This window comes from Sceloporus occidentalis, unplaced genomic scaffold (assembly GCF_023333645.1).
Source record: "Sceloporus occidentalis isolate IW3139 unplaced genomic scaffold, rSceOcc1.0.p SCAF_5, whole genome shotgun sequence".
In the NCBI taxonomy this organism is placed as follows: Eukaryota; Metazoa; Chordata; class Lepidosauria; order Squamata; family Phrynosomatidae; genus Sceloporus; species Sceloporus occidentalis.
Genome location: NW_028316985.1, coordinates 161219198 through 161244118, shown reverse-complemented (window position 1 = coordinate 161244118; position 24921 = coordinate 161219198). Strand labels below are relative to the sequence as shown.

At 39.9% G+C, this 24921-nt stretch overlaps 1 protein-coding gene across 1 annotated transcript in view; it reads left to right on the top strand.

Annotated features, from left to right (window-relative positions):
- Positions 1 to 3778: 3778 nt before the first annotated feature.
- Positions 3779 to 24921, top strand: part of ENPEP (glutamyl aminopeptidase) — a 71614-nt gene continuing 50471 nt past the window's right edge. Inside the window, exons 1-2 of the mRNA XM_089527070.1 lie at positions 3779 to 4422; positions 20946 to 21087. Of these exons, the coding sequence (XP_089383196.1) occupies positions 3779 to 4422; positions 20946 to 21087 (786 nt within the window). The remainder of the gene's footprint in view (positions 4423 to 20945; positions 21088 to 24921) is intronic.

Below are 24921 nucleotides of genomic sequence, written 5' to 3'. Positions count from 1 at the left end.
GCTGCTACTGAGAAGGCCATCTGGGATGTAATAGCATATTTAAATGATGGAATTTCCAGCAAGTTCTTCCCGGTTGTTCTGAGTGTGCAGGGCAGATTATATGGAGAGATGCAGTCCCTCAAGTAACTTGGGCCCAAGCCATGTAGGGCTTTATAGGTAATAACCAATACCTTGTATTGTGCTCGGAAGCGAATAGATAAATGGCCCTCAAAACACTACAATTCCCATAATTCCCTAGTATTGACTCAGGGCAGTTAAAGTGGTCTGACACTGATTATTTCTGCAATGTGTTTTGGACTTATATTGCTTGTAAAGATTTACTTCCAGGGTCTTTGCATTTTGCCTGGAAACAGATTAATGGCATCCAATTTTCAAAAATACTTTCAAAGCAAGCTTTGTTAAAGAATTCCTACATATATAACTAATTTATGTGCAAAGGTAGTATGAATCCTGCATTGAAACCAAAGCTATATATCAGTTTGGAAAATTCTGAAGCTCAAGACCTCACTAAAGCAATGTATATACCTAGAAACATGTTACTATCTGCCCACCAAAAAGCAGGAGTGCATAATAATATGCCCAATCTTTCCAGATCAGCATTATTGGAGTCCTGTTCCATGCATCATTACTTGGGAACAGACTCGATTAACTTCAGTGATGCTTACTTCTGATTGCAGTGGTTAATTCTGCAAAAACTTTATCAACAGATCTTTAACACACTGAAATGCTTCCTTCCAGTTTTATATGCAGGCTTTATTTTTTATTTTATCGTATCAACTACTAGCATGAAGAGGAGACACCATGCAAAGTGGAAAAATATCTAGCCTGTTTGCACAGATGTCACTAGGGATGTGTAGACTGCACCGGTGACACCCTGGAGGGCAGATTGCCCCACACTGGAGCAACACCAACTTCAGAGGGACCACTGCCTGTTTGATTATTTGTCTCCTTTTTTGACTTCAATTTTGATAATCTGACAAAAACTTGAGTAAGATTAGAAATCCTTATTATCACTTCAGTTACTGGCTGGAACTCTCTGCTGGCATCTTATGCATATGTAAGTTCTCCAATGGAAGTGCTGAGATACTTTGATCCAAAGTACAACATTTGCATTCATTGCTGAGTCACTGCCTATTTGGATGCACTTTCTCATCCAATGAATATCTCTTTTCCATTGTTGAAATCGGCAGTAGTACTCCTTTGATTGTGCATTTGGTTGTGCATTTGCCTATTTATCTGGTTGTCCATTCACTGGTGCATTCAATAGCACATTTAGTTGTACAACATTGTCATTCAACAAAGACTCATGCAGTCAAAATCAATGCATGATTCCACATGTGAAGAATTATGCTATGCCAAACTGACCTAGGATTTTGAACATCACTACTCTTACTCTGAAAGAGTTTTAGAGTTGTAAGACCACCCTCATATGGGTGTAAGTCAATTTGTACAGTGGCTGCTGATGGCTTCCATGTCACTGGGGTGGTGCATGGTTTTGTCAAAACTTTAAAGGAACTGAGCCTATTTGTGTGATAGGGTTCAGACTCTTGTACATGAAGCTCTCACTACTTATGTAGGATTCTCATAAAATATGATAATCTGTGCTTATTTTCAGATGAACTGAATGGTCCTTCTCACTGAATTGTGGGAACTAGTCAAATTGTTGCAGAGAAAAGATGACTGTAGAGGACTCTGGTAAGGTACAAACAACTTTCACCTACATGTATTCTATATTAACCTTGGAAACAGTATGCTATAAAGCAATAGAGCATGACACAATCTGTATTTCTGGTTTAGTATATGTAATTGGAGGGTTATAAAAAAATTTCTATAGCTCTTTTGAGTCTCTAACTGTTGTTGAAATGATCCAGCATGCTATAAAGTCTGTGTGTTGGGGGAGGGAAGAACTTCTAAAAGTAGCAAAGGTATCTAAAGAAGTTTTACATGTGCAGCTTTCTATGAACATTTATGATGAAACCAGTCTAAGCTGTAATGTTTTGCCATAGTTTTAACCATTGTTTAATATGTTTTTACCTCATTCAAATTAATGATGATTATAAATTGGAGATGCTTTCAATTATTTATATTGTACTTTCCCCTGGCATCCCATGATAAGGGGCTGATCTAAATACTGTCCTTGTGTGAGTAGTCAGAGGCATCCCAAGACTTTTTACTGCCTTAGGCAAGGGGCAAGATGATGACTCTCCCTTCCACACAGAGAAGCAAACTGGACTAGCAGCCAGATTTTACTTCAACACAACAGCTAGATTGAGAACACACAACTCTGTCTACCAACACAAGGGGATAGCCAAAGTGCTCAGATGAAATGCCCAGGGGTGCATGGTTGCCTCCTCCTTCACCATGTGCTACCTATAACAGTGTTGATATGGGGTGGGTGAGGGATTTCCTACCCCAAATAAGAATTGTGCCTTCCAATTGATTGTTGTTCTTGTTCTTGTTCGGTCCCCAAATTTCTAGCACTGCACAGAGTGAGATACTGAAAACCTTTATATTTGCTGTTTTCATTCCCTTGGTAGCTTTTGGTTGTTTAAACTCATTTCTAAATGGTCAGCTGTGATGCTAGAAATGTGGGGACTGAAGGGAAATTTCATGAAAGGGACAGTTATTTGGTACAGTGTGCTCATATTTTGCTCCACATAGCTACAGCCTTGGCTACCTGAGACCTCCCTCACTTTGATGTATGGTAGATCTAGACTTATGGTAGTCCCCCATTTAACTCAATAGGATTTGTATCTGTGCAGACATGTTTAGCATTGCAATGTAAAAGGTTAACTCTCTGTGGGAAACCACCATGCATTTTATTTGATACGGAAACATGCTAACTGCCTCGTCCCAGATCACTTGCCTTACCCAGCTCACTCAACATCCCACTCATCTGTTTTCAGAAAATACACAAACCATAAATAGCAAAATTTGAGAGTGTACATCTGTAGCTGCCTTGCTTGCTCAGTACGCAAATCAGAACAGACTCATGTTTGGCTCAGTGTGTGCACTAAGTGCCAATGTTTACAGTCTGACACACACAGAGAGAGATTTCTCTTCTGGCCAAGTGATTTTCAATATCCACATAAAGAATAACAAAGAAAAAACAAAACTAAAAACTCCATTATTGAGAAAGGGGAAAAAACCAAATGAAAGGAGACGTACAGTTTCTAAGGCAGAGAGGAAGGGGAGGGCAAAAACATGGATGTTTTATTATGCAAATATATGAGTGTGCAAGTTCAAGGAAATTCCCACTCATAAAAAAATCCAGGAGGGGAAAACCATAAGTAATGACAAAGGTTGAGGTTCCCAAGTAATTCCACCTCTCTGTCTGTGATTGCTTCAGTCTATGAGCTGTCTGGAAAACTGCTGACACCGAGCCTTGGCATTTGATCTTCTCTGACTGCTGATTAACACAGCACTGTTTTATATTTAACTCTGACCAGAGCAGGAGGAGTTTGGGGGTGGGGTTGCACTGCTTATAAGACCAATAGCAGCAGCTACAATTTTCTTCTGTGTTAATTTCCTCTGTCTCCACTTCTTAGCTGAATTCTTCTTTACTGGTTACTTTCTTTTGAATAAACCAAATGTTATTTTTCATTAACTGAGTGAGTGGCAACTCATAGTGGAGGACAGGCAGAGGAAGGAAGAGAGAGAAACTGTTGAGCATAATCTGAGGCTGCTGAGAAAGAGAGAAACACCAAGATACTGTTGTTCATAAATCTTTTTTTTTTTTTTAATGTTTGATATTTAGCTCCGATACTGGAGAATGGAGATGGAAGGAATGGGTTTTGAAGAGAAGGCATCGAAAAAATATTGCATGAAGGACAAGCATGTGATCATCATCTGTGGTGTGGTTGTTGCTGTAGGTTTAATCTTGGGTTTGGGACTTGGCCTAGGATTAAGACCACCAGCCTGTGATTTTCCAGAAGACAATGGGCAGATGCCAACAGATTTGCCCACAAAACCAACAGAATCACCCACAGGCCCTGTACCAGAGGATATGGACCCTTGCCCTGCTCAAAATGATGACAACAGTGGAGGCTGGACAAATTTCAAACTGCCCCTATATATTTATCCAAATCATTATGACTTGGAGCTGAAACCGGAACTGGGAGCAGATAGTTATGATGGAACTGTCAATATTTCCATCACACTGGAAAGCTACACAACCAAATACTTCTGGCTTCACCTCAGAGAGACTAAGATCACAGAAATGCCCCTACTCAAGACATCTTCAGGCCAGTTCATTGCTTTAAAGCGTTGCTTTGAGTACAAGCCGCAGGAATATGTGGTCATAGAAGCAGAAGAAGAATTATCTCCTAACATCTATTTCCTGACTATGAAGTTCCGAGGCCATTTAAATGGTTCCCTGGTTGGATTCTATAGGACAACTTATGTGGAGAATGGAATAACCAAGTAATGCCCCCTGCCTTCCCCCAAATGTTTCTTTTATAACATTTTGCTCAATGTTTCACTTTCTCTCTCATTCTTTCCTTCTGACACTTTCCTTTTTCACATCTGTATTAGTATCAGAGGTAGGAAACATTGTCTTTTTGGACTATGTGTCTCTGGATATTGCCACTGGTCTTGCTGATTAGGGGATTCTGGGAGATGTAGTCCAAAAAGTAGCAGTTCCAAGCTCTGCATAGAATGATATTCTTTTATGAGAATTCAGTGAATAGAAAGAAAAATGACAATTGGGCAACAGGAAAGTATATAATTTATAATGCTGATCAGGATTTGGCAAAATGATTTCATCTGTGCTTACCAATTCTACCTGCATTTAAAGAATTCAGAATTTTATCATACAAAATTACCTTTATGTCTCAATTTTCTGCAATCATTTTATATGTATAGCTACTGACATGTGCATTTAAATCTGTCAAGACATTGGAGACTAAAAGCTTCTTCAAAAATCATAGATCAGAGTGTATTTTTGCTCTGCTTAGTCTAATTTAAATAAGTTTACTTGACAGTAGTATATGGAATGTACTTTATTTATGCAGTGTCTCCCTTGTCTTTCAGAAAGCACACAATAAAGCTTTAAAAAAAAATAGGCCCTATTTTCCTTCAGTTGCCTATAGGGTGCTTTCATTTGCATAGCTGTGTCCAGATTAAAAGTCTGATGCAAAATAGTATGTCGAAATATGTCAGGCAGGATGGATGGGAATCTAACTATATCCTCCCCTTCTCCTGATTGCAAGGTTGCTTGCTGAGGAAGGGATGGTGTTTTCAACCAGATCCTGTTCCACCTGTGATTAACCTGATTCTTATTAGCCTAGAGCAGGGGTAGGCAACCCTTTTGAGCCGGGGGCCGGGTTGCTGTCCCTCAGACAACTGGGGGGCCGAAGCCAAAAAACAAATAATTAAATAATTTTTAAAAAATTAAATAAATAAATAAACCGGGACAAATGTAGGACAAAATTTTCAAATGGAGGGCACTTTTTACATAAAAAATGGAGGACACACGAAAAAATTTGCTGATTTTTTTAAAAAAGTTAAGATAAATGCATGTTTCTGAGGCTTCTATAGACAATTGCCCCACCATGCCCCTTGTGCGAGATGCCAAAGGCCCCGGCAGCAATCGACGGCAGGACTGGGCTGGGGCCGGTCCCAAGGCCTCGCCGGGCCGCATCCGGCCCGCATCCGGCCCGCGGGCCGCAGGTTGCCTACCCCTGGCCTAGAGTGACCCAACTGAATAAACTGTAGAATGGTGAGTCAACACATAGGTTATTGTTTTTGATACATGCCTTCGAGTTGACCTTGGCTCATGGTGATCCTGTGAATGAGACATTTCCAAGACCCCCTATCCTCAACTGTACTGCTCAGCTTCTGCAGCTTCAGGCCTGTTACCTCCCTGATTGAGTCTAACTATCTGGTATGCAGTCTTCCTAGCATTATTACTTTTTATAATGAGTTGTGCCTTTCTCATGATGTGGTTAAAGTACAACAGCCACAGTTTAGTTATACTAGCTTTCAGGGAGAGTTCAATCTTGATCTGTTCTAGGACCCATTTCTTTGTCTTTTTGGCCATCTGCTGTATCCCTAGCACTCTTTTCCAGCACCCATCTCAAATGAGTTGATTTTCTTTTTATCCACTTTCTTCACTAACTAGCTCTCAAATCCATACCTGGTAGTAGGAAATACAGTGGCTTGGATGATCCTGATTTTAGTGTTCAGTGTTACATCTTTGAACTTTAGGATCTTGTCCAGTTCTTGCAATAGCTGCCCTTCCCATTCCTAATCTTGTTCTGATTTCTTGAATACAGTCTCTGTTCTGATCAATGTTTGATCAAAGGTAACATATTCTTTGACTATTTAAAGTTTCTTGTCATCTAGGATGAATTCATGTAGATCTTCCATGGTCAGTGCTTTTGTTTTCTTACTGTTCAACATTAAGCTTACCTTAGCACTTTCTCACTGGGGTTTCTTTAGTAATTGTTCCAAATCTGGTGTTTTCTGCCAGTGGTATGGTGTTGTCTGCATGTCTTAGGTTGTTAATCTTCACTCCTTCATCTTCTGAGTCTAAATCTGCTCTGTGCATGATATTTTCTGCATACATGTTGAACAAATAGGGTGACAGAATATAGCCATGCCTAATCCTTTGCCAATTGGAAACCATTCATTTTCTCTGTATTCTGTTCTAATGGCAGCCAGTGGGGTTGGCATCACCTGGTGTGGTAACATTGTGTCACGCCTGCCATTGACCTCCTCCCATACCACACCACACAGAATCTTTAGTAATTTTGTTTTGTAGTAATGCTACTCATAAATCATAATTCCCATATATCATGAAATGTAATGGTAATAGTTGTGCAATAAAACAACTAGCAAAATTAAAATTATAGCTTTAAATTACAGTATTATACACACAGCCTAAATGTTCAAAGTGGCAGCATGTCTCTGTGTAGTGTAGTTCATGATGGTTCTAGGAAAGAAATGAGCTCCCAGACCCCTAAAGCTGCATGATGCATGATATTTTCACCCTTGGACTGTATGATTTCCAAGATCACTTCTAAGTAAATTTCTATGACTTCCTCATGTGCTGGCAGGTAGATTGATATACGTAACTGAAAGAAACTATCATAATCTTTTTCTTTCTCCCAGCATTCTTCAGTTTAGTATCCTTCAGATAGGTTGGAATAGAGAGAGAAGTGGGAGCTGTTGCCTAAGACATCTAATGAGTACCACCCTGGGAAAGGGTGGCAGAGACCATAATACCTTCACTAGAAATTCTGTATCTGAGATGGGAAAACTTTGGCCCTTCATGTGTTTTAGATTGCAACTCTCACAGTCTCTTACTATTTGCCATACTGTTTGGAAGTTTGGAAAGTCAGGTCCAAAACATCTTGAAGGTCAAACTTTCCCAACCTCTGCTCTGCAGTCATTTTTGGTATGTTCAGCTCTATTTACATGAAACATTAGCATCTATTGACAGCCAATGGTTGCCATGGAATTGGTTTTAGTCTAAACTGGAATAAATCTTGTGGATGAATTTACTGCCACATTGACACAGGAACCATCAGCTACTTCAATAAAAATCTAGATTATCCCAGAAGCTGGGTTTGGAAAAGTTAATTTGTTTGGACTATAACTCCCAGGATTTCCTAGCCAGCACAGCCAGATGTTATACCAACTGAGGGGGGGGGGGGGAGAGATTCTATAAACATTATTTTAAAAGGGGAGTTTCCCAAGCTCTGTGAAAAAAGATGGTTCTGTTTCTATAATATATTGAATTATCTGTGCAACTTTGCAACCACAGCATAAAGATCCCTCACTTCAATAAATCTAATACCTCATTCCTGTTGGGCTGGAAACAAGTTACATCACTGTCAATAACGCTTGCTTGCAGGAAAGTATGCTCAGTATTAAAGCCTACATCTTGGAATCTTTCTGAACCCATTCCTCCCTAGATTAAAGCTGGAATCCTTTATACAGTCAACTGGAAGCCATCAGTACTGAACCCAATAAGACATATTTCTGACCAGCCATATCAGAGGGCTACACTGCAAATTAAAGAAACCACAGGGATAGCTTGGCTGAGCTAATAACATCTTGCTGTGTTGTAGCAATATCTTGACCTTTTTCTGCATGTGGATTGAATTATAGACAAGCAAGTCTAAAAGATGGGGAACATGTGTGATTTGAGTTTCTTTCATTTTGCAAAAAGAGTGCTAGCCAAAAGCAAACCCACTGTAGGTTTCAATGCCCTTATTTAGCTGCAGAAGAGAAGTATCACCTTGTCTGGCCTTTTTGTACTGAGATTGTTACAGATTCTGTAAAATGATGGCATCTCACTGGAGAAGACCAATTCCCTTTTAGGCATAGAACAGAACATGTGAGTGCCCAAGCTGAGCAGTTAATATATGAGTGTGCACATAGCCCCTGCTGCCAAAGTCACCATACGTGCTGGCCCCACCTGCTACTTCTTCTCTATTAAATAATAATAATAATAATAAGTTTTATTTATAGACCGCTATTCCGCAATCATAGCGGTGTACAGTAAAAATTGAATACAATACAAATACAAGGTGACAAAGGAGGGAGAAGTCTCGTCCTTCAGGCAGTCCCTGATGTTGCTGGGTCTGCCTGATGGCTCCCTCTGAGGCTGAGATGACAGTTGAGTTTAATTCCTTCATTGAACAGGGAGGTCTGAAACAAGATTCTAAGTATATTTGTCTGATCAGGTTTAAAAGCTCTCCTCTGAATGGGAATTGGAATAGTGTTGGGCTTCTCCATCTAGAAAAGCTTGTGAAGTGAGCAGAAAATAAAACACAGAAGTTTGCAGGAGTGAAACACAGAAAGAACAGACAGTCATGGCCTAAATCTTACAGTTACTCCCAGCTAGAATAGAGCTATCAAATTCATTTGGCTTATCAATTTGTTGGCTCACAACTGATTCTATGGGTTTACCCTAGTTGAGACTAGCCAACAAGATTCCAGACCATGTTGTGTCAATATGCAAAACAATTGCTGAAATGAGAGCAAAGCACCCTGTGTTATATCTGCATCACACAGTTACAGCCTTTTGGTTCCAGTCTAATTGTTATGGCTCCATCCCACAGAATACTCAGGTTTGTAGTTTGGGCAGAGGTAATTCATTCCTTTGGGAAACAAAGCTCTCATACTATAGTTCAGGGCAGTGCACAAGAGTACTCAAGCAGAGAATTCTCAGTACACACCTAGCTACAAATCCAGAGATTCTGTCGGATGGAGCCTACAGTGTAGATATACTCCATGTGTGACAAAAAAAAACAAAAACCTTTCTCCAAGCCACTAAAGACAGAAATTAGCTATTTGATAAACTGAAAATTAGCAGTCTCTTATTCTAATCTCCTATTAAAGTTTTTCTTCAGGCCATTTTTGAGACCAGTGACAGAGTGACCTGGGAGGTTTTAATGACTATTGCTGTTTTTGTTATCATTGCCAATGATAGCATTGCCAATGATAAAATAAATTGCCAATTTATTTTTCTTTTTAATATAAGCTGACCTGTTTGCCTTGTGTGGTATACACCAAGGTATAGCTGGCTGATGATGTTCTGCATCACACTGGAAGATTAGAAACCAAATGAACCCCTAATGTTGTGGAGAACATCATTAGATTCAGCAACAATGCTTCCCAAGTAGATATGAGGACTATCTTGCATTGGGGTTTACTGCAGCTCCCAGTCTCTGTGTGTCTTTATTGCCTTGTAATGTGCTCTTGCTAGTGAGCAGCTATCTGAGGTGATGATGGAGTGCTTTGAGTAAGCAACTACAGGCTTAGAACCACCAGCCTGTGAGAAGGAAGTATCTTTGTCCAGGTTGATTTGTAGTTCAATTTATTGTATGATTTTAGCTGTAAGATAGCAATGGCAATAATAGTAGATTATTCTATTAGAACAATTTAGTCTTGCAAATCAGTTTCCTCTATTACCACCCTTTGATGGATGGGTACTATAGTTTGGAAAGTGTCTGCTGTAAATTCCAAAGTTGAAAATATGTTTCCAGTAGGTCTGATTATATTTGGTTGTATGACTTGTAGATCGAGGGAACAAACCGCAACTCCCAGCATTCCTCAATAATGGCTTTGCTGGCTAGGGCTAATTGGAGCTGCAATGCAACAACATTTAGAGGGTCACATTTGGCCTATGCCTCCTTTAGACAATGGACTTTGTGGTGTGTTCTGATCTGGTGCTGGAAACAAGTATGTGTAACTAGTCAATATATTGTGCTATAAGATGGTGCTTCAACGTCCTCATGTAGTTACACAGTAATATCCAGAAAGAGAACCTTTTGCATTCACGGGTTAAGTCCTAGAATTGCCAGAGTGAAAACTGGAGAAGGCTCCTTTATTTGTTTGTTTGTTTGTTTGTTTATTGCATTTATGTCCCACCTTTCTCCCAAAATGGGATCCAAGAGGGACTTTTGGCAAGAGTAACAAGCAACACCTTGTAAAATTCTGACTTCTACACAACCTTTGAACAGAAGGAGGATGGTCACCTTTCCATTATTTGACTTAATGCTTTTTGAAGGAATGCTGGAACCTTTGGGGTTGTGAGTCTGAAGGGCTGCACTAGAATCCCTAGAGGATTCTTTTTAAAGCCTGCAGATTTCTTGATTCCGGTCTTTGCTCTACAGAATCAAAATGTGAATAAATTTGCTTTAGTATGTAGAGAGATTTTGTAGCATGTTTGAGACTAACTGAAAGACAAAAGTTGGCAGCATGAGCCTTCATGGACTTAAGTCTACTTCCTCAGATGCATTTGGACATTTGAGGAAGTAGACTTAAGTCTACAAAAGCTCATACTGCCAACTTCATTCTTTCAGTTAGTCTCAGAAGTGCTACAAGGTCTCTCTATATACTGATTCTACAGGCTAGTGTGGCTATATCTTTAAATTTACCTTAGTTTTGTTCATAATGACTGTTGGTTGCTCTCCAAGTTTTCAGGTAGATTTTCCCTCCCAGGAATTTAAACTCCCATTTTAATGGAGACTAAAAACAGAGCTTGAAAAGGTCTCCCCCCCCACCCCACCCCCCTGTTTTTGGACAACTCTCAGAGTCTCTCCACCAGCAACAAAAAGTAAATTTTCCAAACTCAGAATCAAACAGTGTGGTCTTTTATAGGAAGCACAAGTCTTCTGATTGGTGGACAGAGACAGTTTGGTAAGGCAGATGAACAAGAAACCCTAAAGAAACACATCCCTATGAAAATAGCCAATATATAAAAGACACATAATTAAAGTTCAAAATTACAAAGTCCATGGAAATGTTTTTTTGGTATACAAATAAGGCATCAATTTTTGAAAATGTTTTAGGACTTGTGCAAGTTTTGAAACACCCTTAAATCTCTTGTGTGTGGGTGGTGCCATTTTTGGCTGCATAAACAGCAGCATTCATGCCCAAACATCGGAAACAGAGAGAATAATGATACACTTTGTTTTTGAAAGATCTGAATGTCTAGGTTCAGCTGGGTATCTGCTGAAAATAAATCCCATATCTAGGAGACCAGCACTGAGAATGACAGTCTGTCATACAAGACTTGCCATGTTGTTGTGCAGTAAGGCAAGAGCAAAGGGTATTGCTGGCAGTATCTCTGGACAGGTCCTCCTGAGCTCCCCATGAGTTCCCTTCTGATAGAGGGCCAAGGAATGTATGGCATCTTCTGAGACCCTTAAACTAGCCTGCTACCGTAAATGTGGTGGAAGATACTATCCCTTCAACTGACAGGTTGAACTGTCATCTTCTGCACATGCAGTGTAGGCTACAAGGCAGACATAAATGACTACCCCAAGTATGGAAAAATTGCTTTACTTTAACCACGTTGGTTGGGGGATTTCTGGAAGCTGCAGCTCAAAACAGTAACATTTCCAAATCTTTGGTTCAAGTCCACATCTACAACTATACAAGAACAAGGTTTTGAGGCAATTACACAAATGCCTTAGTATTCCAAAGACCACTAGAAATTATTTTCAAGACAAGTTTATTTGTGACTTAGTTTTCTGAGATTCCCACCTCCCACCCCTGCATAAGACATTAGAATGTGTGCAGACAGTAATTACTAATTTTTATGAACTGAGAATGTTGCCACACATAATGACTAATTGGAATGCCACTTCTATCAGATGTATGATGTGGTATCTGAGTTCCACAAGGTTAGACTAAATCCTCAGAGAGAATTAATTGACAGATAGGAGGGAAAACATGAGGATTTTCCCACAATCCTCTTAAATTCATTTAGTCTCCTTTATTTCAGTGCAGCACAGTTTCAATTCAAAGTTGAATTGTGCACTGGTATGATAATTTCACTGAGTTTGGCCAAATGTTGCAGGTTGAGGGGAGAGAAAGAAGATTCACAGCTTCAGTCATGTTTTATTTTGGGAACAATAGCTGGATGCAGTTACATATCCATGCTAATACAGTAATATTCATAGTGTTTTTACTCCAGCCTTACCTCTTGCTTTCATTTTCAAGGCCTTGTGCCTAGTCTACTAATTGGGAATATGTGCTCCATGTGCAATTGCAACTCCCATCATCCCTCACTATTGACCATGCTGTCCAGAGTTGATGGCAGTTACAGTCCAGCAACATCTTGTTTTCCATCTCTGTCTTACATATGCTTTCCACTCACAATTAATGGCTATGAGGGCTAGTAAATTCTGAAAGTTGTAGTCCTAAATTCTGAGTAGTTGCTGTAGTGCTAAATTAACTTTTCCGGGCTCTGTTATAATGTCCACTTCCTAAAGTATATGCCAGGAATGGAGAACTCCTATTATTTTACAAATTGTGGGTGGAAGATGAACCTTAGCACAATATCTCTTCAAAGTAATTTATCATAGTTCATTTTTACTGCCATTTTTCAGTATAGATAAAAGAGGTAATTTGGGATGTGTGCATGTGGGTGTGTGAAGATTTCATATCTTATGAGCATGAATAACCTTTTACTGCTGTTATCCTTGGTCATAATCTAGTGAGAAATTATTCCTTTTGATTATGATAAAGAAATGATTTTGATGAAATATGGAAAAAATATTGAAAAAGTATTAAGAAAAAAAGATGGAAAATTACCTTAATGAGATGAATTAAAAGTTTGGTTGGAGTATATGGATGGGAATGGCTCCAGGGAAGGGGTGCACTGAGGTGATATTTAGTATAAAATAAGTAAAGTGTTAAAACATGTTTGTATGAGGAATATGTTATAATTTGTATTGTAAAATTTAAAAATACTACTAATAATAATATTAGTAATAATAACAGCATATTATATTAAATAATAAAAAAAGAAATTATTCCTTTTATTCAAATGAATGGGAGTGATTTAAGTACATATCTGAGTGAGCGGGAACAAATGTGAACTGGATATTAAATTGTGGCCAAACATATTTTTAAGATATAAAAATAATAATAATAATAATAATAATAATAATAATAATAATAATAATAATAATTGTATCCCACCCCTCTGAGAACAATCGGGGCGGCTAACAAAGTTAAAAATACAAAACATATAAAATCCCTGGTACCCTCCCCTCCTTAAAAAAGTATTAAATTCAATGTAATATTTTAAAAACAAACAAACAACAACAAACAAACAAACATGCAAGTTAAAAACTGACCAGAAGGTCAACAACATCATACCAACAAGCAACCAGTAGGAGCAGCAGTTTCTTTCCCAGACGTTTTTCTAAGGCCGGGTTCTCTATTCCGGGAAGGCTTGCCGGAAGAGATCTGTCTTAACAGCCTTTTTAAAGCTGTCTAAGGATGTAAGTAGACGGATCTCATCCGGCAGGCCGTTCCACAGTCTGGGGGCGACGATGGAAAATGCCCTCTGGGAGGTAGTCGAAAGCCTAGATTTTTGTGGCTGAAGTAGGCCTCTCCCAGAGGAGCGGAGTGCGCGGGGAGGAGACAAGGTTTATGTGGGATTCCAATTCATTTCTGCGGAGTTGATAGTAACCAGTGGTTCCCATGTCAGTTAGACAGTGAGTCTATTTGGTTTTTCCCCTACATTTGAAAGGAGCTTTCCAATGTACTGAATGTTGATTAAAGCCTGGGGTGTAGTCACTACCCCACCCCACATGGAAACAACCAACTGCCATTATATGGGGTTTGCATTCTTTCAGTTTATAACAAAACAAGGAAGACCCAGCTGTATTTTTGCATTATTTGTAACCTGAAAAGTACCATCCATACCGGTAATGGAATACAAGAACAGAGAACTTCAGAACAGAGAGTGCTGTTCTAAAAGCAGTCACTTGTAAAATATTACCTTGTAGGTAGCTGCTAATGTAATCTTTGAACATTTTGTAATCACACGCAGAAGAGAAATGAACAGCAAATAACTGAGATGACATTATGGCAAAACTTAATGAATTCTGACAAAGCGGAAACTCATGCTGCTGCTTCTCTGCTCACGATATTTAATGTATATGTGCTGTGGAATAGCAACCATCTTTTAAATATAAGATAGAAAGAAGGCATTTACTATGTAAGATCTAAATAAGTTACTGTAAATTTAAACAATCCTAAGTAAGCATAGCCTATCAGTAGTAGATGTTATGTTGCTATTCCAGTAACTAATGAATGTAACTACTGTTTGACATTTTTTCCTTCTGTCTCCCTTATTATATTTATATCTTAAAAATATGTTTGGCCACAATTTAATATCCAGGTCACATTCATTCACAGTCCCTCAGATTTGGGGATATGTCTAACATTTTCCATGAGATACTTGTAGTGACCGTATAAGAGAGTAATCTGAAGTATTTTGTTGGGGTATCTTTTGTAGAGAGAGCAGCATGATGGGAACCATTAGGTTTGAGCATTGGATTATGACTCTGGAGATCAGGGCTTGATTCCCCACTCAGCTATTGAAACCCACTAGTTGACCTTGGGTGAGTCATACTCTCTCAGCCCAGAAAACCCCATGACAGGTTTGCCTTAGGGTTACCATAAGTCAGAAACAACCTGAAAGCACACAACAACAACAACAACAACAACAACAACTCTTTTGTATGATTAGGGAGAAATAACTACTCCCTTTACTACTGGTGGTCAACTTTGGTGGGTCTAGGAGATAATTGTGTCACTAGGACCTTTTGTGAGCTGTCCCTTAACCCCCCCCCCCAAAAAAAAACCAGTTTTCCCACATTTCACTCTAGTTTTGGAGGGCAAGGTGGACACCAGGAAAGCAGTTTCATATGCACTAAAGAAAAACACTATGGCGGGTTACAGTCCACCTATTTCGGGCGGGCTGTACCTGCCCCTTTCCCCGGTGTATCGGGGCCTCAGTGGCTAGAACGGCAGCCGCTGAGGCCCCGATCCGCCGCTTTCCAGGCTGCGGGGAAGCGGCAAAACGCTGCTTCCCCGCAGCCTGAAAAGGGGTGTCCTTGGGGCTTCAAGCGGGGAGGGGGAGAAAGGGGCCGCTTGGCCCCTTTCTCCCTTGCTTCGCTGGGCGCAGCCATCTGAAGGCTGCGCCCAGCGAAGAAAAGCGGCACTGCAAACTAGCAAAGAGCTCCGAAACGGAGCTCCTTCCTGGTTCGCGCTAAGGGTGCCCTAGGCGCCCTGGCACGGAGCGAGGACATCACGTCTGCGCCGCCCCGTATAGAGGTGGCGCGGCCGTGACGTCCTCATGGCAGCGGCTGTCTGGAACGACCGCCGTCATTTTTTACGCGCAGAGCGCGTATTAGGGTTAGGGAGGTGCGGAAGCACCGCACCTCCCTAACTCTAGTACGCGCTCCGCGCATACTTTCATGGCGGGGTGTAACCTGCCATTGTTTTCTGGTTTCCAGGAGCCAGAAATTCAGATGGCTGAAACCCTAAGCTGGGATACATATAATAAATTTATTCACAGGTGAAACTACAGCATATTTACCCATCACCCCCTCAATCCCACCTTTTATGGTGCTTCAATTCCCCCAAAATGGCCACCTACTGGCTAGTGGAGAACCAGAGGGCAGTGGAACAGCATCTGCCTATGATGTGAAGTTAACAGACATCCTCTGGGACCTCCCAGGGGGTTCTGCAGAAGTTGCAGAAGATGTCATTGCTGTGTGTCCAGCTATAGGAATATAGCTGGATGCCACTCCAAAGTGGGTTGTAACATAGGTGTAAATCGGGATTTTGTAAGTCATCAGCAGAATGCAAGCCCAAATCTGAATGTGTATTTAGCAGAATGGCCAGTTGAGCTTCCATCAGGATCCAGAAGTGTTCAGCAGGTATAAAGATAGGTGGGAGTTTCATGTGGATCACATACGTCTTTAAGCTCTATTGTAGCAACTCAGGTGGTGAGTGATAGAAACAAAGAACTAGAGACAAAATAAGACAATGAAGAAACAAAGGGAGGATTCAGGCTCAGCATACTTGTTTGGAAGGCAGGCCCTAGGATGGGATAAGTACTCTAACTTTTCAGATGCTGGCGAGCAGCAGTGACAGGGACTTGGCTGTTCCTCATGAGTTTCCTGACCATCCCTATCTGTTGATGGACAAAGCTGTCTATCGCATACCTTGTATGCCACATGGGCAGTCCAGTGTTACTTAAACTGACTTGCCACCTTGAGGTGTCATGAAGAATGCTGTCCTACCACCAAGTATTAAAATATAATTTGATTGACAGTCCAGGTCGCTTTTACATGTGGAATGAGCAAAGAGATGCCATCTGTTCCATGATGAGAAAGAAAAATGACTTCAAGCCACACCTGCTCAATTAGTAGCACTGTTTAAGAGAACACATTCTGTCAAGAATTATATTAGGTTTATGCTCTACTATAATGTTAATGGTGCTGTATTTTTTATATTTATCCCACCTGTAAATATAAACATATAACAACTGCTTAACATCTTGATGTAATAACTTTCAGGCTGCACTCCTATACACATTTATAACTTCATTCAAAACATGGGGACTTATTTCTAAGATGATATGGGTGAAGATCCTGTAGGCAATACATGCCAGCATAATCACCATTACACTGGTGTAAGCACTTCAAAGAACACTGTGATAGGAGGTATCTTTTACCTTCTCAGGCCATGTATCTACCCCTAGCTATGCAAGAGCAGCCAGGAGATCCCTGGTCCTCGTTCTCTCCCCCAGCAACTCCTCAGCTGCTCAGTAACATTCAGGCTGCGTAGGGAAGAAGTAGCAGCAGCCTTATGATGGTAGTTGATCCATCTTCCTTGGATGCAGAAGAGCAGTCAGAATGCACCTGAGCAGTAGCTGCAGGATGGAAATGTGCACCACCCCAGCTGTTGTTGCCGTTGCAACTGGAGAGAATGTGCTTGTAACTCTACAACAGCTCTGGTGGAGACTTAAATAAAATATATAAATAAAACTTTTATTTCTACCCCGCTTTTTGTAAAGACAATCAAAGCAGCTTAAAAGAATACACTATATATACAAAATATCCCCCCTTTAAAAAAGAATTAAACAGTTTAAGATTAAAATTACATGAACAATTAAAACAATAACTTGCATTCTGTCAATGTACTTGTTGGATCTTGGATGTTTATAGAAGTCTAATTTCTTTTTTTCCCCTTACAGTACACGGCTATACTATATGAAGCCAGATATAATATAGTACAGATATATATATATATATCTGTACTATATTATATCTGGCTTCATATAGTATATAAATAAAGGATATATGCAGAGACCTAGGTTTTGTTTGCTTTTAGCTTCTTTTCTTTTATAAAAAAACCAACTGGTGTTGTAATTTTATGCAGAGATGTAGTGTGAACAGGCAAAGTGGGGACATTGCCCACAGATAAGAATTCTGTTCCTCCTCAATTAAATCTTCCTCCACTGCTCAAATTCTAGCATAGCAGTGACTTAAAACTTCACTTGGGTGGTTAGAAATAGGCATTAAAAAAAGGAGTAAGCAAAATTATGGAAGGAATATGAACACAGCAAATATAAGTATTCTGAGTACAGATGATTTTCAGTGTCTTACTCGCTGCAAAATTTCACAAGGGTAGAATTCTTATTGGAGGGGTGCAATGCCCTTATTTTGCATCCCTCCTAGCTTTATTCCTGTAATTATGGCTACTCCAGTCCTCTTTCTTTACTCATTCATTTAGATGTTCTTGAATCCACTTTGTTTTAGTGCTATTTTTCACAGAGTGCATTTTATAGTATTTTTCAAAGTCTTCTTAGGGCTGGAATCCTGTTGGAAAAGGGAAATAAATAAGTTTGTGATTGATGGGGTGAGAAAGGTAGGGGGAGGGAGTTCTGGTGTGGGACAGAGAGGGGAGAGGGAGAGACAGTGCAGAGGGGGAGGAAGAATGGTGGGAAAAGGAAGAGGAGTACTGAGAAGAGAAAGAGACAAAAGAGAAAAGGTAACTGTTGGGGAGGGAGAATGAGAAAGAATACCAGAGAAGCTGGGAGCAGTGAGGTAGAACATCCAGGAGTACTGTGAGGGGGACCTTCATAAGATACCTTTTGTCCATTGAATTCTCACTCCCGGCAGCATCATTGCTTGGACCTTTACTCAGAAGGAACAACACCCACAGATGGACTCTGAGACTTCCCCCCCTTCTCACCAAATAACCACCTAATTTCTAAGCCATTATTGGCTACTGGGTAAGAAACCGCAGAGGAACCCACTTCTCATTGCTAAGGCTTTACATGCCAAATCTGGCCATTACGACAGCATGCTCAGCAAGAGGTGAGAGGAAAATGAGGGAGTGCTATATTCCAATACAGAAGCCTGAAGAAATTCCATTCTTGAACAAGAGGGCAAAGTCAGGTAGACTAGGGACTCCATCAGCATCAACTGGCTCATGTTAGAATAGCAGGTCTTTTCATTTGGAATTGTCCATTGTTTTGAAGAACCTTCACTTGAGCACTTTTACTGCCTGATGTATGCTGTATCTGCATTGCATAAATAATGCAGTTTGACACCATTTTAACTGTCATGGCTTAATGCAATGGAATTCTGGAATTTGTAGTTTTATGAGATGTTTAGCTTTCTTTGTCAAAGTGCTCTGGTGTCACAACAAACTACATCCAAAATTGGCAGTTAAAGTCATGGCACTTAAAGCACTGTCAAACTGCATTATTTCTGCAGAGCAGATGCAGCCATAATGACTTTTGAATATAGGTAAGTTTCTTCCATGCCCATCTCATGCTCCAGATCTGTGTTCTGATTGCCTGACTTGTTTTCTTCTAGGCCATAGAGCAGACATTTTGTTGCCAAGATTGGACTGTTACAGCCCAGTTTCATGGCCACAGTTCCTGTTCACCCCATCCATTAGGTTGACATCTTGCTTTAAACAGTAAAAAGTTAGTTTTTTTTAAAAAAGGAAACTTCTCAAGATGTGACTACAAGTTCCTTATGATCAGTTAAGCATTTTAAACACTGGAGAAAAGAACGCCAAGAACAGTAGAACACTGACAAATTGAACTGTTGAGATAACATTTCCAAATTTCTGTAAGTTAAAAGCTATGATCCTCACCTATAATTACTTCTTTTTTCTTTGAAAAAGAAAATGAAAACTACCTTTATATAGCTCAAAGTATTTGTAGATGTGGGGCTGGAAAACTACAAGATTGAAAAAATTAATTGAAGAGACAGTTTAGTTGTGTTCTCCCATCAATCATACCACATCAGTGAGTGCTATGTTGATAAGAACAGTGTAATTCCATTTAGAAAGCCAATATTTTTTATAAACCTCAGCAACAATTTTCATGACACTGTTTTTCTCAGTCATTTATATTCTATGTAGGCAAGATATTTGGGTGCCACTTGTTAAGGTAAGCAGCACAATGTATATACTTCACGCCAGTTTATTTTACTGTAACTTATCAATATGCCAAATCATACAAGATTGCCATTATACTTTATTCCTTGAACAATGAATGGCAGATGTGCAAGGTTATCTCAGAATGATCAATGTTCCCATTATGGATATGCTGTTCCCAGGGAGCTTTTGACAAGCTTCTTAAAGTCATTCATCACTCATAAAAGACATACAAAGTGAGGGGAGATAGTAGTAGCTTTCTTTGCAAAAGTTGTCTCTTGTCTGCTAAGAGTCCAACAGCAGTCCAAGTAGCAGAGATTCATATTGAAAGGTGACAACAATTCACCTAACTAAATTGGCATGCTGAGATTGTGTGTTTCATGGAACTACACATCTCTGTAGATGTCCTGAATCAATTGTAAGAGAATTGCTTAGGTGCTTTGAGCCCCAGATCTAAAAAGAAGGTGGATGGATGGATGGATGGATGGATGGAAAGAGAGAGATCAACTCAGCATGCAACTAGCATTTACCTCAACCCACATTATAGTATTTCCACAGTGTTGCTAAAAGCAGAGTACACTATAATGTAGTTAATATATGGTATAAGTAGGAAATTATTCCAGACCAAAGCAATTGCATGATTGTTTTAGGAAGCACATAGATAATTTTACATGGTTATAAATGCACATTGTTAACATGCTAATTTGGTAGGTTAAACTGAAACACTCTGTAACAACACTCTTCTGTATCACTTCATCCAGATTTGAATTGCACAATTCAAATGAACCACGCCAAATGTAGACCGTTAGATTTCATCAACCATTTTTCCCTGAGTTTCAAAGACTGAAAATACAAAGGGTGACAAGTATCAGAAGGGGGTTGGAAAGCACATGGGTTCTGTTTGCCTTTGGTAGTGGTCTTCCAGAGGTTATGTAGGTTGATATTATTATTATTATTATTATTATTATTATTATTATTATTTAAAAACAAATTATGTTTAAAGGCTCAGTCATACTCATTTTGGAGAAAAATATCTTTAGATTATTCAAATGTGTGCCATAGGAGTCAGAATGTTCCTTTTATTTATTTCAGATGAAGGATTTGCTTTACACTTTCTAAATATTGGTATTATTATCAACCTTCATTGTTTCTAAATATTGGTCTTATTATCAGTTGTTGAATAATGGTTTGATGTAATCATCTTCATTTGTTTTCAAAAGGAGCATAGCAGCTACTGATCATGAACCAACAGATGCCCGGAAATCATTTCCTTGCTTTGATGAACCTAACAAAAAGGCAACTTACAAGATCTCTATTATCCATGAGGATACATATCAAGCTTTGTCGAACATGCCAGTGGAGGTATGCAGTTAAGCATCTAATGTCTCTGTCTCTATGTGCATAATATCTGAAACCTGGTAGCAGTTACAAAAGCGTTTATCAAACGGGGTTTTTCGAGCTCAGATCCAGGGTGATTGCGAATCAAGTGATGTCAATTAACGTTATAACGTTAATGTATTTTCACACCAGGTTCCTTTCAATGGGAGCTCCTCCCGTGGGGCTTCCGCGATGCTTCCGGACTGAATCCTTACTGCTCCTCATTTGGGAGAGTTTGCTAAATAAGTGAGTTGACAGGATTCGCATTGAGGCTCACTTCGAATTCACTGTGTATTGGTCTGGTGTGGCATGACACTTTGCTTGTGCTCTGGAACACCACCGCAAAACCCCCGGGTTGCAAATTTCCCATGATGCTGTGCTGCAGTTTTGCCCCATTTGCTTCTGGTGCTCCCCCCTGAATGAATGCATTCATGTTTTAACATGGACAGGAGACATGCTGGAGAGGAGGGGGGAGATTGCGGGGAGAGAGAAAGGGAAAAGAGGGGGCAAGGAGAGAGAGAGTGGGGTTAGTAGAGTTTCTAAAGGATTCTTTGAGGGTGGGGGGCAGGATGTCCTCCAAAGTGGGGCCAAGGTGGAGGCAGGATTTACTTCCAAGTAGAACTGCAGTTTCTACACTGATTATTTTGCAATGAAAGACATTTATTAATAATAATAATAATAATAATAATAATATAAATTCTTTGACTGCAAAATAATAATAATAACAACAATAATTTTGCCGGTGGATGATACATTTGGATGAAACAGAGGGCATTTAGAGATAAGTGACATTCCCTATCATTCACGTGAGGCTAGGGATGGAGGGTAGATCCAGATTACAGATGTGAAGGGAAAGAAACAGGAGGCTGGAGGGAGAGATGGAACTCCCAGAATTCCATAGCCTTGAGCCAAGGACCCCACAACAAACTCCAACTCCCATAATAATAATAATAATAATAATAATTTATTTTAAAATAATAATAATAATAATAATAATAATAATAATAATAATAATAATTTTAAGCTATTAATTTGCTGAGGCACCAGAGGTCTCTGCCAGAGAAGGCTCAATGTCTACACTACAGTTCCCAGAATTCCATAGCACTGAGCCAGGACAGTTAAAGTGGAGTTAAACTGGATTATCTCCCAGTTTGGATGCAACCTAAGAGAAGGCAGCTGTTACAAAGGGAAGGAGAGATGGAGATGAAATAGATGAGGAGAATGACAAGAGGATAGATGTCGATATGGATGAAATGGATGGGGGCTCTGACAGGGAGGACCCCTTTGAATTTGGCTGCCAGGGATGGGAAAACAGAAGGGAGGAAGAAAGGTGAAGCTGTCATTCATGTGAAACTGGAACCAGGCTCCCTTCTTCACCCTGGAAGTGCAAAAGTTCAGGATGCCTTCAGGGCCCCACTGATCATGCGCAAGGGTCCCAATTTGAATCGTTGAATCTGCATGGTATGCACTGGTGTGGTAATACAATTTGCACTCACTCCGCTTTGCCTGAGTCCACATCACGTGACTTGCCTTGGATTTGATTCCCCCTCAATACGGAAGGGCAACCAGGTGTGATAAAACACTCACGTTATAACGTCAATTCGCATTGTTTGACCCGCAGTCACCCCTGATCTTAGCTCCAATAACCTTAGTGTGATAAACACCAAAGCAAATACCTGCCCTGTAGCAATCCTTTAATGTGAAAATGGAGAATCACCAGTAAGGGGCTGAAATAGGCCAATCCATCCAGCCAATCAAGTCTACCAGATCAAGTGTTTCTCTCTCCATTAAGTTGTTTCATGAAGCTTCTGCCCCTTAGTGAAGCTAGAGAAGATATGGCTCCTTTGGAGATGCCACCTCATGGTGCTTGAAGCCCATTGAAATGGTGGATCCTGAAAGAAAGATCCACCAGTAAAAAGAAGTGAACAAAGCTGGTTCAATCAGAGGCCCTATACAGACAGCCAAAATAAAGCTGCTTCGAGTCACTTTGGAGGTATGGTGTTTACATGATGCTTGCATCCTAAGAGTCTGGAAGCTGCACCAAAGCTGCACTCTAGTCCTTAGGACTGGATCATGGCTTTGGTGCGGCTTCTGAACTCTTAGGACGCATGTATCATTGAAACACCATACCTCCAAAGTGACTCAAAGCAGCTTTATTTTGGCTGTCTGTATTAGGCCAGAGTCTATCAGATTAATGTAGATGTGAGTTTCTTTGCATGTGTGTATGTGCATGCATTCACATGTTTGAATGGTGTCTCTGTAGCGGGGGGAGTGAATAGTATGACTTTGTTCACAACTGCCATGTTGTACCTTTTCTAGAGTCAATGTTGCCCTTGTGTCAAAAATAAAGGTTCCAAACTCATCTGTTAGTCCAGATAAAGGGAACTGCAAGAGTTAAATTCAGCTATTTTGGGGTCTTTGTTTCATTATCTAAATTGGGAAGACCTGTAGTGGTTTCCTAATTTTTAAACAGGTTATTACCCCTCATTCCAAAGTGCTAAAATGCCTTTAAGCCTTGGTTAATGAAATTAAGATATTGTGCCTAAAATGTGGTAGTATTTGCTCCCTCTTACTGAATGTGGCCTCTGAGAATATCTCTGAAATTGAATTTGGCCCTTAAGCTGAGATTCTTCAGTGCTTCTGCAGCAGTACTCTGGAACAGGTGTATTGTGGCCTATCAGAGGGACTCATCAAAATTACTTTGTATAACAGAGGTTTGAATCTTGTTCTTTGTCTGCACTAAAGCAGACCCATAGAATCAATCAAATTTACTGAGGTATTGATTTCCCAAGTTATTATTGATTCAGTGGGACAGCTGTAGTTAGCACTAACAATAAAGTTCATGTCTCGGTGTTTGGTATTTTGAAACACATTCCCCATTTGTTGAATCGTAGATGTGGATTTTTTTTCAAACCCCTTTCCTAAATGAAGTCAATACCTTTTCATCTGATTATTTTTAGCTCTCATGGCTCAGCTTCCATGTATAGTAGTCCATGGCTTACATTCTCTGCCTCTGTGACTGATAGTGGGGGAAAGTTTTATGGCATGCATCCAAAAGTTTCGAGTGAATAGCTGAGCTGAAAATCAAAGCCAACATATAACTTGGAAGGAATGGTTTCCAAATTTCCAAACTAATAACAGAATTAAAATGCAAATTCCACCAAGCAAACCTTGGCTAAAAACATCCTCCAAGATGTTTTACATTTTTAAAATAATATTTCATCATTCTAGAAACATAGTAGTACCAAAGAAAAAGAGGAAATATCACACTGTATTTTATTGCTCCTAAGATAATAGATGAGAGCCAGTGTAGTATAGTAGTTTCACTGTTTGACTGTGGAGATTATCTCATTGAATGTAAAGTGACTTATCCCCAATGGGATAAAGTCACATTTAATTTTAAAAGTGGGCGTTATCACACACAGCTGTGGCTGGGTGAGTGCCACACCCATATGCAGCCTGGATCCCTACTGTGCTTATCCAGCGGGTTTTCAAAAACGGCAAGCTTCCGTTTTTGTAAAGCCCCTGGTTAAACACAACTAGGATCTGGACTGCATATGGGTTGCACTTGCCCGGCCATGGCTGCATGCAACAACACCCGCTTTTAAAATTAAACACAACTTTATCCTGTCAGAGATAAATCACTTTATATTCAATGTGATAATCTCCTATGACTCTGGAGACCAGGGTTCAATTTCCAGATAGGCCATGAAATCCACTGGGTGACCCTGGGCAATTCACATGTTCAGCCTCAGTAAAAGGCAGTGGCAAACCTCTTTACCATAAGTCAGAAATGACTTGAATGCACACAACAATAAT